At 46.7% G+C, this 15923-nt stretch overlaps 1 protein-coding gene across 2 annotated transcripts in view; it reads right to left on the bottom strand.

Annotated features, from left to right (window-relative positions):
- The window catches only part of LOC137423808 (uncharacterized), a 152573-nt gene extending 136899 nt beyond the window's left edge, over window positions 1–15674 (bottom strand). The window contains exons 1-2 of one of the 2 annotated variants that reach the window (XM_068111328.2): window positions 15543–15674; window positions 3001–3116 (exon numbers count right to left, since the gene is read on the bottom strand). In XM_068111328.2, the coding sequence (XP_067967429.2) occupies window positions 3001–3105 (105 nt within the window). In that variant the 5' untranslated portion in view covers window positions 3106–3116; window positions 15543–15674. Of the gene's footprint in view, window positions 1–3000; window positions 3117–15407 lie in introns of both variants that reach the window. The other variant, XM_078773717.1, reaches the window with a different exon arrangement.
- Window positions 15675–15923: the final 249 nt, after the last annotated feature.

Here is a 15923-nt window from a genome sequence, read left to right as displayed (position 1 = left end):
CATTAACAAAATCTAGAATAATTTCAACATAATTCCAATGAACTTTTGGTTCTAAGTCATCTTGAAAAGTAAGTTCACCCCCACAAAAAAAATATTCCATATTAAATGCCAAGTCTGTATATGAAAGGTCTGGTTCAGGTAAATCAAGTCTGCTGTCATATTAAAGGTCTGGTTCAGGTAAATTAAGTCTGGTGTCATATATGAAAGGTCTGGTTCAGGTAAATCAAGTCTGGTGTCATATATGAAAGGTCTGGTTCAGGTAAATAAAGTCTGGTGTCATATATGAAAGTTCTGGTTCAGGTAAATTAAGTCTGGTGTCTTATATGAAAGGTTTTTTTGAGGTAAATCGAGTCTGGTGCCATATATGAAAGGTCTGGTTCAGGTAAATCAAGTCTGGTGTCATATATGAAAGGTCTGGTTCAGGTAAATAAAGTCTGGTGTCATATATGAAAGGTCTGGTTCAGGTAAATAAAGTCTGGTGTCATATATGAAAGGTCTGGTTCAGGTAAATAAAGTCTGGTGTCATATATGAAAGGTCTGGTTCAGGTAAATAAATTCTGGTGTCATATATGAAAGGTCTGGTGTCATATATGAAAGGTCTGGTTCAGGTAAATAAAGACTGGTGTCATATATGAAAGTTCTGGTTCAAGTAAATAAAGACTGGTGTCATACATGAAAGGTCTGGTTCAGGTAAATAAAGTCTGGTGTCATATATGAAAGGTCTGGTTCAGGTAAATAAAGACTGGTGTCATACATGAAAGGTCTGGTTCAGGTAAATAAAGTCTGGTGTCATATATGAAAGGTCTGGTTCAGGTAAATCAAGTCTGGTGTCACATGATGTTGAGGGTTTGATTCAAATTGCCTTGGTTTTGGCTATTTCACCTTGTATCAACTCAACCGAATATCTGTGTTGTACCTGGGTGATAAACACACTGACATTGGAATGGCCTTTAAAAGCCATTTTGGAACTACTTTTACAGAAATGCCGATTGGATAGGTTAGACAAACATTCACACTTTGTTTAGAGAGTTCAAATATCGGTACAGTCATCCGGATTTTCTCAGGTAGGGTGAGGCATCGATGCGTACTCCGTTCCTCGGATGGACGTTAAGCTGGAGGACCTCTCTTCCAGCACTAATCCTTGGTGGATGTTTAAGAACCAAAGGTGTCCTTCGTGTAACGTGTGCGAGTTACACCTGGCATGTTAAACAAATTACAAATTCCTACTCTGACTGCTGGGAAGGTAATGGCAAACCATCCGGGCGTAACCACAGCAATGGTGCTGCCGAAGCAGTTACTAGGCAATGAAAGGTGTCCCATGAAGACCACCTTTTGGAGTGACCACCTCTAGAGCCATTATGCTGGTGATGACAAATCGTCCTAATTTATGGGTTCCTCGACATGGGGAAGGTTTCACCATTTCTCCACTGTGTGTCTTGCTTGTGCAGGTTTATCGTGTTCCTCTGATCGTTTTCTTTCTTTCTTTCCCTTCTTGTTTATACTCTTTTAATCCGAAGGTGATTTATATTCGTATGACTTGCTGTGTTGTGAGAGGTACAGGAAGCCAAAGGTGGACGCCCCTAGTGCTGTCAGCATGTTTAACCTTCATTCGTTTACCCAGGTTACTTTTTATGAGCCTTACCTTCGTCAATAAAAAGCAGGAATGCAGAGATTGTTCACAAGTCTTTAAATTCAACTACACCAATGTATGTACGGGGGTTGAGATATCAAATTGGTGAAAAAATGATGAAGGGAGGATAAAGAAAAAAGAAAGAGCAAAAGAAAGTAGGAAATGAGGTGTTAGGGGATTGGAGGGGTTAGGGGAAACCGTGAGGAGAAATGAGGGGTTAGGGGAAACCGTGAGGAGAAATGAGGGGTTAGGGGAAACCGTGAGGAGAAATGAGGGGTTAGGGGAAACAGTGAGGAGAAATGAGGGGTTACGGGAAACAGTGAGGAGAAAGGAGGGGTTAGGGGAAACAGTGAGGAGAAAGGAGGTGTTAGGGGAAACAGTGAGGAGAAAGGAGGTGTTAGGGGAAACAGTGAGGAGAAAGGAGGGGTTAGGGGAAACAGTGAGGAGAAAGGAGGGGTTAGGGGAAACTGAGGAGAAAGGAGGGGTTAGGGGAAACAGTGAGGAGAAAGGAGGGTTTAGGGGAAACAGTGAGGAGAAATGAGGGGTTAGTGGAAACTGAGGAGAAATGAGTGGTTAGGGGAAACAGTGAGGAGAAATGAGGGGTATGGGGAAACAGTGAGGAGAAATGAGGGGTTACGGGAAACAGTGAGGAGAAAGGAGGGGTTACGGGAAACAGTGAGGAGAAAGGAGGTGTTAGGGGAAACAGTGAGGAGAAAGGAGGTGTTAGGGGAAACAGTGAGGAGAAAGGAGGTGTTAGGGGAAACAGTGAGGAGAAAGGAGGGGTTAGGGGAAACAGTGAGGAGAAAGGAGGGGTTAGGGGAAACAGTGAGGAGAAGAGGTGTTAGGGGAAACAGTGAGGAGAAAGGAGGGGTTAGGGGAAACAGTGAGGAGAAATGAGGGGTTAGGGGAAACAGTGAGGAGAAAGGAGGTGTTAGGGGAAACTGAGGAGAAAGGAGGTGTTAGGGGAAACAGTGAGGAGAAAGGAGGTGTTAGGGGAAACTGAGGAGAAAGGAGGTGTTAGGGGAAACTGAGGAGAAAGGAGGTGTTAGGGGAAACAGTGAGGAGAAAGGAGGGGTTAGGGGAAACAGTGAGGAGAAAGGAGGACTTAGGGCCTTAGGGGAAAGAAGTGAGAAGGGAGGGATTAGGAGAAAAGGGTGAGGGGAAGGAAATCAAATACATATGAGACCAAGGAGAAAGAATGAAAATTCATCCATTTCATGTGTGTGTAATATATATATATATAGATGGCCCAGACACGTGTCCCATTTCTTGGATATAATACAAAGGGAATGCACATCACACAATGTTCGAAGTTGGAAAACACGACACTCTCTCAAATGTTGATAAGGTAAAGAGATGGTAAGGATAACCTTTTTCTTGGCTTTCTCCTCATTGGGGACCGTTTGTTGAGCAATCTCAATCTCCTGCTGAGAAGCATAATGTTGAGTCGAGTCGTTATGTTCTGCCGCTGACATCTATGGAAGCCCTTAAAAAAAAAACAACACACAAGAAACTTTTCAAAAGAAAGTCGAGAAAGTGTGAAATGGGGGGGAGGGGGGGAGGGATTTTTCCCAGATGTAGTTAATCGGGTAACTCTACCACAAATTGACGTCACAGGCTTCACTGATTCACAGAAAGATGTGTGACATGCTCGGGTGCAGATGTATTACCACGTCTTATATTTTGTCCTCATTACACTACTGGCTTCTTGAGAATTTTTAAAAAGAAACATTTTATACACACAATTCTGGATAGGCCTATAAGAAGCACCACCAGCACAAAAATTAGCCAAAAGAAAATCAACAACACAAGCATCAGATAACCAATTTGAACTTGATTTTTATAACAAGGCATAACATGGCATAACAAGGCATAACATGGCATAACAAGGCATAACAAGGCATAACAAGGCATAACAAGGCATAACAAGGCATAACATGGCATAACATGGCATAACAAGGCATAACATGGCATAACAAGGCATAACAAGGCATAACAATGCATAACAAGGCATAACAAGGCATAACAAGGCATAACAAGGCATAACAAGGCATAACATGGCATAACATGGCATAACATGGCATAACATGGCATAACAAGGCATAACAAGGCATAATGCATAAGGCATAACAAGGCATAACAAGGCATAACAAGGCATAACAAGGCATAACAAGGCATAACAAGGCATAACAAGGCATAACAAGGCATAACATGGCATAACATGGCATAACATGGCATAAAATGACATAACAAGGCATAACAAGGCATAACATGGCATAACAAGGCATAACATGGCATAACATGGCATAACATGGCATAACATGGCATAACATGGCATAACATGGCATAACCTGGCATAACAAGGCATAACATGGCATAACATGGCATAACATGGCATAACATGGCATAACATGGCATAACATGGCATAACAAGGCATAACAAGGCATAACAAGGCATAACAAGGCATAACAAGGCAAGAAAGGGAGACAGATAACTCAAAGGTCAACAACAATAACATCCACAATCAACACCACCACAAAGTGTCTCCGAGTGTTGAAGGAAGCATTTTAAAGCTCCTGTCTTCGACTCGTGCTTCTTTTGTTGAGAAACATAAGTTATCAAAATAAGAATCAACATTAGGATAAAGTTTTAAAACAAACAAACTTCGGCCCCAAGTCTAAACTACATAGTGCAAGCTTGACAAAATTAAATAAATGAACTATAGGCCTTAAGGTTATGCTCATGCAAGCTGTGTCGCCCTTCAGGCATCATCGTCATCATCATCATCATCATACAGCTAAACAACAACAAACATTCAGGATTCAAGGCCTTTGGCTCAGTCTGAAAAGTGGTTCACCAATTTGAATGAAGGAAACTGAACAAATGTAACATATAAACGCAAAGACAGACGATCTGTACAAGGATAGAAACAATGGACCAATTGTCCGCAGGCCGCGAGTAATGCGCGAAACAGGAGCGGTCTCCCCAGGTCACTCCTAAATACAGGAAGTGTGCAAGGGTCATGTCAACTTGGAAAAGTTAAACCGGTAATAAATCATTTAAATTACCTCCGCCACCAAAGGTGGATGGGAGGATATGTTTTCACCCCTGTCTGTCTGTTTGTGAACAAAATGTCTCAAAAAGTTGTGGACGGATTTGGGACGAAACTTGGTGGACAGGTTGGGTGTGAGACAAGGACAAATAAATTCGATTTTGGTGAAGATCTCAATATGGATTCGGATACGAGATTTATTTAATTTTAAGCGATTCTTCACCATTGGGAGATCGGGCCAAAAACGATGCATAGCAGGATATCTCAAAAAGTTGTCGACAGATTTGGGACGAAACTTTGTGGACAGGTTGTGTGTGTGACAAGGACGATTCGATCCGATTTTGGTGAAGATCTGAATATGGATTCGGATATGATAATTATTTAATTCTTCAGGGATTCTTCACCATTGGGAGATAACCTGCTATTGTTGGTTTTAGGCCTATCTCAAAAAGTTATGAATGCATTTGGACGAAACTTGATGGAGACGTTGTGTGTGTCACAAGGAAGAATCGATTCAATTTTGGTGAAGATCCGGATCCAGATCCGGCTAGTATAATTTCTAAGTGATTCTTCACCATTGGGAGATCGGGCCAAAACCGACATATAGCAGGACATCTCAAAAAGTTATAGACAGATTTGAACGAAACTTGCTGGACAGGTTGGGTGTGAGACAAGGACAAATAAATTCGATTTTGGTGAAGATCTCGATATGGATTCGGATACGATAATTATTTAATTTTAAGTGGTTCTTCACCATTGAGAGACCGGGTGAAAAGCGATATATATATTGATATTAAAAAAAGTTATGGACGAGTTATGACTAAATTTGGTGGACGAGTTGGTTTGGTGACAAGAATAAGCAGATTAGGTTTTGGTTCAGGTCCAAATTCAGATCCGACCTATCAGTGGGATACAAATCAAACATTCAGCCTGGTGGAGGTGTGCGCTTTACTGAGTGCCGTTCTAGTTTGTCACCGTCATCAACACCATACGAGGTGACATGTCTAAAGCAATGAGAACAGGAAGTGACGTTTAAGGTGACTAGTAGGCTTACCATAAGAAGACAACTCGGTGGAGAGCATACCTCTGCCAGGCTGAACAGTTTATGATTTGCATCCCACCTACAGGCCGGATCTGGATGCAGACCTGAACCAAAATCGTATCGGCTTGTTCTTGTTATCTAACCAACTCGTCCACAACTTTTTGAAATATCGTCCTCATCACTCAAAAATTAAATAATTCTGGTATCCGGATCCAGATTCGTATCTTCATCAAAATCGAATCGATTCATCCTTGGCATACACCCAACCTGTCCACCAAGTTTTGTCTGAATCTGTCCATAACTGTTCGAGTTATCCTACAGACAGACAGACAAAGACAGGGGTGAAATCATAACCTCCATGCATGGTCAGTGGTGGAGGGAATAGAGATCAAATATTTAAAGGGTTAAAAAAACAACTAAGTATCGCACGAGTGCTGAACAGAAATACGACACAGCAAGCAAGCACCTTTCCACATCACCTTCAAAGTTTATCCGCAGTTTTAACTGTAATCCACAGACAAGAATGTACAAATCTGTCGGCCTTACACGAGGGAGATGGAACAAAAAATGCTTCGACGGTTCCATTTGCAAATGCCTGAGCAACCCAAAGAAACCACAAAAGGTAGTGACAACACGTGCTCTTTTACATTTCACATAATTCATACGTGTGCAATGAATGCAGAGTAACAGGAGACGTCAGGTGTAACATGACGTCATCATCAAAGCTGGCAATGGTTTCGCATCTCCCGAAACCCTCGAAACCTTCACAATTTCCTCAAAATTCGAATACTGCAACCATTCCAGGAAATTCCCACTCCAGTATTGAACTCAAAAGCACGATGAATAGAAAAACCTGTTTTGAATCAATTTATTAAAACTATACAGTATTAGCCAAGACGAGATCAGCCTGCACGAGGGGATATCCCAATACATTCCATGCTATCCCAAAGCACCCCGGGATCCCGCAATTGTTGGATAAGTGACAAGCAAGTTAGGATTCCAAGAACGTCAAGGTGGCATGACCTTATGGGGTTCCTTCAACCAATGAACGCAACCACACCTTGACAGACAGCTGCTAACCCTGCTCCACCCATCCCAGGAAATGACAAGCTCCACGATGTTCCCAAGTACTGCCGGTTCCCCTCCTCGTAGGAGCGACAACAAGAACGATACAGTTCCAAGAATCTCAGGGTCACATGACTTTATGGACCTCTTTCATTCCAATGGAAGTAGCCACACCTTGACAGACAGCTGCTAACCCTGCTCCATCCATCCCGGCATATGGCCACACTCAACCGATTCTCATTACCAACGGCACTTAAACGTTCATTTCAACACTGATGGTTCAACACCATTATATGTGAACAGAAACATCACTTCCATTGAGCAGCAACTGTAAACACAATTACAAGCAAGCAATGGATCTGGAGTAAAATTGACTTTGTACTAATATGCCTCGTGGAATGATTAACAATGTCTGGTTATGACAAGCTGTTGTTTTTCAACGTAATTACTTGCGATGTTGTTGCCCTTGTAAAGTTTTTCATTGCAATTCCAGAGAAGCTGCGAGGCTATTTAATTGGACATTGCCAGTGGATACAAGTGATTTCCTAATACTTCCTTTTATCTGCAAGTACTCAAATCTTTCCACATTATGAAAGGGGATAAATTGTGATATACATCATTGTACGTGGTACTCTGGGGGTGAAGTTAACACTGTGCTCGAACAGTACAGAATGGAAACCAGTGATCCGGAGCGTTTCTCTTCTGTTCCCAGGACCCAGTGATCCAAACTTTCCTCTTCCATTCCCACAACCCAGACATCCGAGATTTCCTCTTCCGTTCCCAGAACCCAGTGATCCGCGCTTTCCTCTTCAATTCCCAGAACCCAGTGATCCGAGATTTCCTCTTCCATTCCTAGAACCAAGTGATCCGAGATTTCCTATCCCATTCCCAGAACCCAGGGATCCGAACTTTCCTCTTCCATTCCCAGAAACCAGTGATCCAAACTTTCCTCTTCCATTCCCAGAATCCAGTTATCCGAGATTTCCTATCCCATTCCCAGAACCCAGGGATCCGAACTTTCCTCTTCCATTCCCAGAAACCAGTGATCCAAACTTTCCTCTTCCATTCCCAGAATCCAGTGATCCAAACTTTCCACTTCCATTCCCAAAATCTAGTGATCCGAGATTTCCTCTTCCATTCCTAGAACCAAGTGATCCGAACTTTCCTCTTCCATTCCCAGAAACCAGTGATCCAAACTTTCCTCTTCAATTCCCAGAACACAGTCATCCGAGACTTCCTCTTCAATTCCTAGAACCAAGTGATCCGAACTTTCCTCTTCCATTCCAAGAACACAGTGATCCGAACTTTCCTCTTCCGTTCCCAGAACCCAGTGATCCGAGATTTCCTCTTCCATTCCCAAAATCTAGTGATCCGAGATTTCCTCTTCCATTCCTAGAACCAAGTGATCCGAACTTTCCTCTTCCATTCCAAGAACACAGTGATCCGAACTTTCCTCTTCCGTTCCCAGAATCCAGTGATCCAAACTTTCCTCTTCAATTCCCAGAACACAGTCATCCGAGACTTCCTCTTCAATTCCTAGAACCAAGTGATCCGAACTTTCCTCTTCCATTCCAAGAACACAGTGATCCGAACTTTCCTCTTCCGTTCCCAGAATCCAGTGATCCAAACTTTCCACTTCCATTCCCAAAATCTAGTGATCCGAGATTTCCTCTTCCATTCCTAGAACCAAGTGATCCGAACTTTCCTCTTCCATTCCCAGAACCCAGTTATCCGAGATTTCCTCTTCAATTCCCAGAACACAGTCATCCGAGATTTCCTATTCCATTCCCAGAACCCAGTGATCCGAACCTTCCTCTTCCATTCCAAGAACACAGTGATCCGAACTTTCCTCTTCCGTTCCCAGAACCCAGTGATCCGAGATTTCCTCTTCCGTTCCCAGAACCCAGTGATCCGAACTTTCCTCTTCAATTCCCAGAACACAGTGATCCGAACTTTCCTCTTCCATTCCCAGAACCCAGTGATCCGAACTTTCCTCTTCCATTCCCAGAACCCAGTTATCCGAGATTTCCTCTTCAATTCCCAGAACACAGTTATCCGATATTTCCTATTCCATTCCCAGAACACAGTTATCCGAGATTTCCTATTCCATTCCCAGAACCCAGTGATGCGAACTTTCTTCTTCAATTCCCAGAACCCAGTGTTCCGAACTTTCCTCTTCCATTCCCAGAACCCAGTTATCCGAGATTTCCTCTTCAATTCCCAGAACACAGTCATCCGAGATTTCCTATTCCATTCCCAGAACCCAGTGATCCGAACTTTCCTCTTCCATTCCCAGAACCCAGTGATCCGAACTTTCCTCTTCCATTCCCAGAACCCAGTTATCCGAGACTTCCTCTTCAATTCCCAGAACACAGTCATCCGAGATTTCCTATTCCATTCCCAGAACCCAGTGATCCGAACCTTCCTCTTCCATTCCAAGAACACAGTGATCCGAACTTTCCTCTTCCGTTCCCAGAACCCAGTGATCCGAGATTTCCTCTTCCGTTCCCAGAACCCAGTGATCCGAGATTTCCTCTTCCGTTCCCAGAACCCAGTGATCCTAACTTTCCTCTTCCATTCCCAGAACCCAGTTATCCGAGATTTCCTCTTCAATTCCCAGAACACAGTTATCCGATATTTCCTATTCCATTCCCAGAACACAGTTATCCGAGATTTCCTATTCCATTCCCAGAACCCAGTGATGCGAACTTTCCTCTTCAATTCCCAGAACCCAGTGTTCCGAACTTTCCTCTTCCGTTCCCAGAACCCAGAGATCCGAGATTTCCTCTTCCGTTTCCAGGATCCAGCCTTTCCTCTTCCATTCCCAGAACTCAGTGATCCGAACTTTCCTCTTCAATTCCCAGAACCCAGTGTTCCGAACTTTCCTCTTCCGTTCCCAGAACCCAGAGATCTGAGATTTCCTCTTCCGTCCCCAGGATCCAGCGATCCGAACTTTCCTCTTCCATTCCCAGAACCCAGTGATCCGAACTTTCCTCTTCAATTCCCAGAACACAGTGATCCGAACTTTCCTCTTCCGTTCCCAGAACCCAGTGATCCGAGATTTCCTCTTCTGTTCCCAGAACCCAGTTATCCGGGATTTCCTCTTCAATTCCCAGAACACAGTTATCCGAGATTTCCTATTCCATTCCCAGAACACAGTTATCCGAGATTTCCTATTCCATTCCCAGAACTCAGTGATCCGAACTTTCCTCTTCAATTCCCAGAACCCAGTGTTCCGAACTTTCCTCTTCCGTTCCCAGAACCCAGAGATCTGAGATTTCCTCTTCCGTCCCCAGGACCCAGTGATCCGAACTTTCCTCTTCCGTTCCCAGAACCCAGTGATCCAAGATTTCCTCCACCATTCCCACCAGGATAACTAATTGCGTCCATCACCAAAGGTGGATGGAGTTTATGTTTTCACTCCTCTGTCTGTTTGTTTGTTTATGAACAAGATGTCTCAAAACGTTGTGGATGGATTTGGACATAATTTGGTGGAGATGTTGGGAATGTGACAAGGACGAAATGTTTAGATTTTGGTGAAGACCCGGATCTGGATCTGAGAATTTTTTTTCAGTGATCCCTCACCATTGATATGAAGATGGGGGGAAAAAACCACATATAGCATGATATTTCAAAACGTTGTGGACGACTTATGATAAAACGTGGACAGTTTGAGTGTGACAAGGACGAATCGATTAGGTTTGTGGTTCAGGTGTGAATCCAGATCCGGCCTATCAGTGGGATACAAAACGTAAACCGTTCCAGGCAAGACTGATAGATTCAGGTTTTTCAGAAACTTTTCGGATAAAGTTTTCTTTGAACTCTCGGCCTCGATTCAGATTTTGTGTTCCTGATTCTTACGTGTTGTACTGTTGGTTTCAGGCAAGAATGAGGCACAAATGAATCAGCACAAACTAAAACCCACTGTTTATAAAACTCATCGTAATGCCATCGATCATGCTCCCCATTTCTAACGCCTGAGCCTCAGGCCTAAATGGCACACGTGGGAGGCAGTGTTTGGAACATGCAGAGAATCTCCCCCAAAAAAATTCAACATGGCGGTACCTGGTCTGGTGAACGTGTCAAAGACCTCGGCTTATAAGTTTTTGCAAGAAGCAAAGCGGCATCCTCACGAGGTTCACGTTCCCTCTGGCCTCGAGATTAGGAGCGGATCAAGGTGCTCATGTCGTCTCCTCGAGACATGCTGGAGGTAAACGAACAGGACGACACTCGCGATAATATTCAATGACGAAGGGAATGTTGGATTCGGACTCGAGTGGGAAGGAGCGTTTCAGTCCATGTCCGAGGAAATTTTAAAAGCGATTTCAAACTTTCAAAGACTTGAGAGAAGAGTTATCCAAGAAAATGGCGGACGTTTAATGAAGTTGAAACATTCCAAATCATTTCAAAATACAGTTTCTTTTTCCAAGTCCTGGACTTGATTCATCCTCCTGTTCACCAAAATCCTTTTGCATTTGTAAGAGTTCTTCCCCAAATGAATGGATTGGTCGTCGTTTACATATTCTGTATTTTGCTCAGGTGAAGCCGCGGTTATTATTCCACATGCTTCGTGGAGCGGATTTTCACACAGCACGAGATCATATAATCATGTAATAGGTTTAAATGGAATTAAACAAGGTACCGAAAGGAGCTTGGAGATAGAGGGGTGCAAGGATATTGTGCACGACTGACAGGTATCCCTGGTGTGGGTGGGGGTTCATTTTTATACAGGTATATATATATATATATATAGGACTTTGTAATTTGGCCCTGATGTTGAAGATAGCTCAACGACTCTTCATGAAGGACACCGTGGAATCTTTAACATCCACCAACTAATGCTGGAAGACAGGACAGCCAGTTTAACGGTAATCCGAGAATCACCTGGTGAAACACCTGCACGTTTATCATCCCGGTGTTTCGAACATACCGGGTCGGGATTCGAACCCAAACCAGACAGCTTGGAGGTGAGTGTGTGTACGTCTAGGCCATCCTGTCAGCTCCTTTGCCTAATACACAAATAAATAAACTGATATATTAAATTAATGGTGTGTGGGAATAAAGCACAGGCACGATGGGACAAATCTCCGATTTCCAAGCTCCTTGTATTTCTTGTACCGGTGGATATTTTTGTCCATAAAAAGTGCAGGCAGTACATTATGTTCCAGGAGGACATGTACACATTAAGGTATTGGAAGAGTGCGTTTAATGACGACTAGGGAGAAGATGAGGGAACAAAACAGGGTGGGGGTTAGGGGTTGACGGGGGGCTAAGAGCCGGGAAGGTGGGGATGTAGTTGAGAGGGGTTGGTGGAGGGGACTGGGGGATAGGAACCAATAATGTGGGGGTGCGGTTTGAGGGGGGCTGGTGGAGGGGGCTAGGAACCGGGAAGGTGGGGATGGGGGTTGTGAAGGCTGGCGTTTGGGGGCTAGGAACCGGGAAGGTGGGGGTGCTGTTTGAGGGGATCTGGTGCAGGGGGGCTTGTGGAGGGGGGCTGGTGGAGGGGGACTGGTGGAGGGAGACTGGTGGAGGGAGACTGGTGGAGGGGGACTGGTGGAGGGGGACTGGTGGAGGGGGACTGGTGGAGGGGGACTGGTGGAGGGGGCTAAGAACCGGGAAGGTGGGGATGGGGGTTGTGAAGGCTGGCGTTTGGGGGCTAGGAACCGGGAAGGTGGGGGTGCGGTTTGAGGGGATCTGGTGCAGGGGGGCTGGTGGAGGGGGACTGGTGGAGGGGGACTGGTGGAGGGGGACTGGTGGAGGGGGACTGGTGGAGGGGGACTGGTGGAGGGGGCTAAGAACCGGGAAGGTGGGGATGGGGGTTGTGAAGGCTGGCGTTTGGGGGCTAGGAACCGGGAAGGTGGGGGTGCGGTTTGAGGGGATCTTGTGGAGGGGGGCTGGTGGAGGGGGACTGGTGGAGGGGGACTGGTGGAGGGGGACTGGTGGAGGGGGACTGGTGGAGGGGGACTGGTGGAGGGGGACTGGTGGAGGGAGACTGGTGGAGGGAGACTGGTGGAGGGAGACTGGTGGAGGGAGACTGGTGGAGGGAGACTGGTGGAGGGAGACTGGTGGAGGGAGACTGGTGGAGGGAGACTGGTGGAGGGAGACTGGTGGAGGGAGACTGGTGGAGGGAGACTGGTGGAGGGAGACTGGTGGAGGGAGACTGGTGGAGGGAGACTGGTGGAGGGAGACTGGTGGAGGGAGACTGGTGGAGGGAGACTGGTGGAGGGAGACTGGTGGAGGGAGACTGGTGGAGGGAGACTGGTGGAGGGAGACTGGTGGAGGGAGACTGGTGGAGGGAGACTGGTGGAGGGAGACTGGTGGAGGGAGACTGGTGGAGGGAGACTGGTGGAGGGAGACTGGTGGAGGGAGACTGGTGGAGGGAGACTGGTGGAGGGAGACTGGTGGAGGGAGACTGGTGGAGGGAGACTGGTGGAGGGAGACTGGTGGAGGGAGACTGGTGGAGGGAGACTGGTGGAGGGAGACTGGTGGAGGGAGACTGGTGGAGGGAGACTGGTGGAGGGAGACTGGTGGAGGGAGACTGGTGGAGGGAGACTGGTGGAGGGAGACTGGTGGAGGGAGACTGGTGGAGGGAGACTGGTGGAGGGAGACTGGTGGAGGGAGACTGGTGGAGGGAGACTGGTGGAGGGAGACTGGTGGAGGGAGACTGGTGGAGGGGGACTGGTGGAGGGAGACTGGTGGAGGGAGACTGGTGGAGGGAGACTGGTGGAGGGAGACTGGTGGAGGGAGACTGGTGGAGGGAGACTGGTGGAGGGAGACTGGTGGAGGGAGACTGGTGGAGGGAGACTGGTGGAGGGAGACTGGTGGAGGGAGACTGGTGGAGGGAGACTGGTGGAGGGAGACTGGTGCAGGGAGACTGGTGCAGGGAGACTGGTGCAGGGAGACTGGTGGAGGGAGACTGGTGGAGGGAGACTGGTGGAGGGAGACTGGTGGAGGGAGACTGGTGGAGGGAGACTGGTGGAGGGAGACTGGTGGAGGGAGACTGGTGGAGGGAGACTGGTGGAGGGAGACTGGTGGAGGGAGACTGGTGGAGGGAGACTGGTGGAGGGAGACTGGTGGAGGGAGACTGGTGGAGGGAGACTGGTGGAGGGAGACTGGTGGAGGGGGACTGGTGGAGGGGGACTGGTGGAGGGGGACTGGTGGAGGGGGACTGGTGGAGGGAGACTGGTGGAGGGAGACTGGTGGAGGGAGACTGGTGGAGGGGGACTGGTGGAGGGGGACTGGTGGAGGGGGACTGGTGGAGGGGGACTGGTGGAGGGGGCTAAGAACCGGGAAGGTGGGGATGGGGGTTGTGAAGGCTGGCGTTTGGGGGCTAGGAACCAGGAAGGTGGGGGTGCGGTTTGAGGGGATCTGGTGCAGGGGGGCTTGTGGAGGGGGACTGGTGGAGGGCGACTGGTGGAGGGCGACTGGTGGAGGGCGACTGGTGGAGGGCGACTGGTGGAGGGCGACTGGTGGAGGGCGACTGGTGGAGGGGGACTGGTGGAGGGGGACTGGTGGAGGGGGACTGGTGGAGGGGGACTGGTGGAGGGGGCTAAGAACCGGGAAGGTGGGGGTAGGGGTTGTGAAGGCTGGCAGAGGGGGTGGGGGGTAAGGTACCGGGAAGGTGGGGGTGCGGTTTGAGGGGCTGGTGGAGGGGGCTGGGAACCGTGAAGGTGGGGGTGGGGTTGTGAGGGCTGGCGGATGGGGGATTGGAACCGGGAGGGTGGGGGATGGGGTTGGAGGTTAGTTTCGTAAAACCCCTCAATCTTTAGTCTTTAATCAATAGGTATATGGATAAGTGAGTAATAGAACCTCACCAATAGAAGTTCAAACAGAACAACACCCAATTAAGTTATTCCAACATTTCAATGAAGCATATTATAGCGATTATGACGTCAATAATCCAATCACAATGAGAATAATGGAAAGTTTGAATTGTCTAATAAACACCGTGTTGAATAATTGGTCAACACCAAGAAAGCAAAAACATCGATCAGTGTGTACAAGACCTGGGTGGTAAAAACAAACAAACCTAAACACAAATCTTCACAAAGTTTACCAATTATGGCAACGAATGAATCGAAAGGAAACCAGAAGAGAAGTTTATCGAAATCTATTCAAGAGCAAAAACATCATGTAATGTCGATCTCTAATCAACACGGAGAAAATATACAGCTTACTATACTCTACAGCTTACTATACTCTACAGCTTACTATACTCTACAGCTTACTTTACTCGACTCTACAGCTTACTTTACTCGACTCTACAGCTTACTTTACTCGACTCTACAGCTTACTCTTCTCTACTTTACAGCTTACTATACTCCACATCGTTACCATACTTTTCAGCTTACTCTACATACTTTACAGCTTACACTACTCCACTTTACAACTTACTCTACCCTACAGCTTACTCTACAGCTTACTTTACCCTACACTCTTTACAGCTTACTCTCCTCTACTTTATTCTACCCTACAGCTTACCCTACTCCACAGCTTAATTTACACTATAACAGCTTACTCTACCCTACTCTACAGCTTACTCTACTCTGCAGCTTACCCTACTCTAGAGCTTACTCTACCCTACGGCTTAAAGTTCAGCCGGCATGAACAGCCTCACCTGTGCTGTGTCAATAACCTGTAAATCACAAACTAACAACTCAATGTCGAATGTTCTCATAAATCAGATCGACATCGGTTTTCGAACCGAGCCAGGTAAATGGAGAAACGCGAAGGTAGAAACTCGATACTCAACTGGTTTGTCTTTCCATCAGAAGTACTTGTTTCAGCAAATCATGTCGCTCGTTACGAGACCGAGATGTCGTTCAGCGAACTGACTGTTTGGATGCCTTGGGGGCGGTATTTGGGTGTTTACTCTCTTCCCAAACAGGTGATACAGGTACTTGCCGGAAGCTTTCGTTCCAATCCGTGTGAGGCATGGCTGGTGGGCGTGGCTGATCTGGATGCACGCATTGAGGGAGTGGGCGGAGCAACAAGAGAGGGAGGGTGGGGAGCGTAGAGGGTGGAGGAGGAGCGGTTTCGGGGGGAAGGGGCATAAAGGTAAGAATTTATATGAACTTCTCGTGTTTCCAAAGTTTTCAAGAAGGGCGTTGTGTTACAGGTAATGAACGATGGT

The sequence above is a fragment of the Myxine glutinosa genome, chromosome 3, assembly GCF_964187855.1.
Source record: "Myxine glutinosa chromosome 3, kmMyxGlut1.1, whole genome shotgun sequence".
Lineage (NCBI taxonomy): Eukaryota > Metazoa > Chordata > Myxini > Myxiniformes > Myxinidae > Myxine > Myxine glutinosa.
This window is presented reverse-complemented; position numbering and strand designations above follow the sequence as displayed.